The following is a 1,374-nucleotide window of genomic DNA, read 5'->3' on the forward strand; positions in this document are numbered from 1 at the left end:
TGGTGGCACCCCCAGGGTGGTCTCCTGGCCATGGTGACACCCCCAGGGTGGTCTCCTGGCCGTGGTGGCACCCCCAGGCTGGGTGTGCTGGCCGCGGTGGCACCCCAGGATGGTCTCCTGGCCATGGTGGCACCCCCAGGGTGGGTGTGCTGGCCGCGGTGGCACCCCCAGGGTGGGTTTGCTGGCCACAGGGCGCTGCCCGGCCCCTCCTCGGCTGCTGCGTTAGCAGGGCTGGGCAGGCTGCGGCGCGGGGACGCGTCCCCTCCCGCGGTGACAGCACGGAAGGAATGAGCTGTCTCCCAGCCCCTTGCCCGGGCACGCTCCTGACGTGCCTGGAGCAGGCGAGGCTGCGAGGCTCGGGCTGTCCCCGCGCCGCGGGGGCCGTGCAAGGGGTCCCTGTCCCCTCTGCGCCTGGCCCGGCCACCCCGCTGCCCCGAATGTCCCGCACCCTGCTGAGATCAGCGGCCCTGAGCGCGGCCTGGGGGCACCCACGGGTGCCGTCCCTGCCCGGTGTGACCCCTCGCTCAGTCCCCGGGGCCGCGGTGACAGCGGAGCTGCCTCGGGGTGAGGGGCTTTGCTCTGTGCAGAGGAAGGTGGGGTGACCCCGGCGCTCCGTCCCCAGGTGCTGCGGACAGACGTGATGTCCCACGCGCGCACCGTGCAGTCGGTGACCGAGGCGGGGCAGGGGCTGCTGCTCTCCAGCCTGGGGGAGAGCGTGGAGGGGCTGCAGCGCAGCCTCCAGCAGCTGGGGCAGCGCTGGGACCTGGTGCGCAGCGAGACCGAGAGCCGGCAGCTGGAGCTGGAGAACAACCTGAGCCAGGTACGGCCGCGGGCCCGCGGCGCTGCCGGGCGGCGGGGCCGGCGCTGAGCCTCGCCTCGCCCCCAGGTGCAGGACATCACCCTGGAGATCACCGAGCTGCTGCAGTGGCTGGAGCAGGTGGAGCTGCAGCTCTTCTGCTCCAAGCCGGCCTGGGGCCACCCGGATGCCACCAAAGAGAAGCTCAACGCGCACCTGGTGAGAACCAGAGCCAGCCGGCTGCAGGGCCGGCCCCTGGCGTCTGTTGGGCGGATGTGTGCCCCAGATCCACCCCTCTGCACGCTGCTGGGCCAGGATCCTTCCCTGCTGCCTCCTCTTCCCAACCGGGCAGAGTCTGGTACCCCTCCCTCAGCCACTCCAGCTCTGTTAGACCAGAGCAGGAGCCATCCTTGTCCTCATCCCTTGCCCTGAACCTGTTCCTGTCCCCATCCACATCCCTCTTTTTATCCCTTCTCCCTGTTCACTATGGCTGTCTCCTTTGTCCCCATCCCTGTCTCATCTACTTTACCTGACCCCTCCACATCCCCATCCCTGCTCCCATCCCTGTTCCCATTCCC

At 70.1% G+C, this 1,374-nt stretch overlaps 1 protein-coding gene across 1 annotated transcript in view; it reads left to right on the top strand.

Moving 5' to 3' along the window:
* LOC107199084 (dystonin-like) overlaps nucleotides 1-1,374 on the top strand; it is a gene marked incomplete at its 3' end in the record, with an annotated part of 13,933 nt that overhangs the window by 10,955 nt on the left and 1,604 nt on the right. Inside the window, exons 17-18 of the mRNA XM_033511670.1 lie at nucleotides 588-820; nucleotides 887-1,015. Of these exons, the coding sequence (XP_033367561.1) occupies nucleotides 588-820; nucleotides 887-1,015 (362 nt within the window). The remainder of the gene's footprint in view (nucleotides 1-587; nucleotides 821-886; nucleotides 1,016-1,374) is intronic.

Source organism: Parus major, unplaced genomic scaffold, assembly GCF_001522545.3.
Source record: "Parus major isolate Abel unplaced genomic scaffold, Parus_major1.1 Scaffold430, whole genome shotgun sequence".
Classification (NCBI taxonomy): Eukaryota; Metazoa; Chordata; class Aves; order Passeriformes; family Paridae; genus Parus; species Parus major.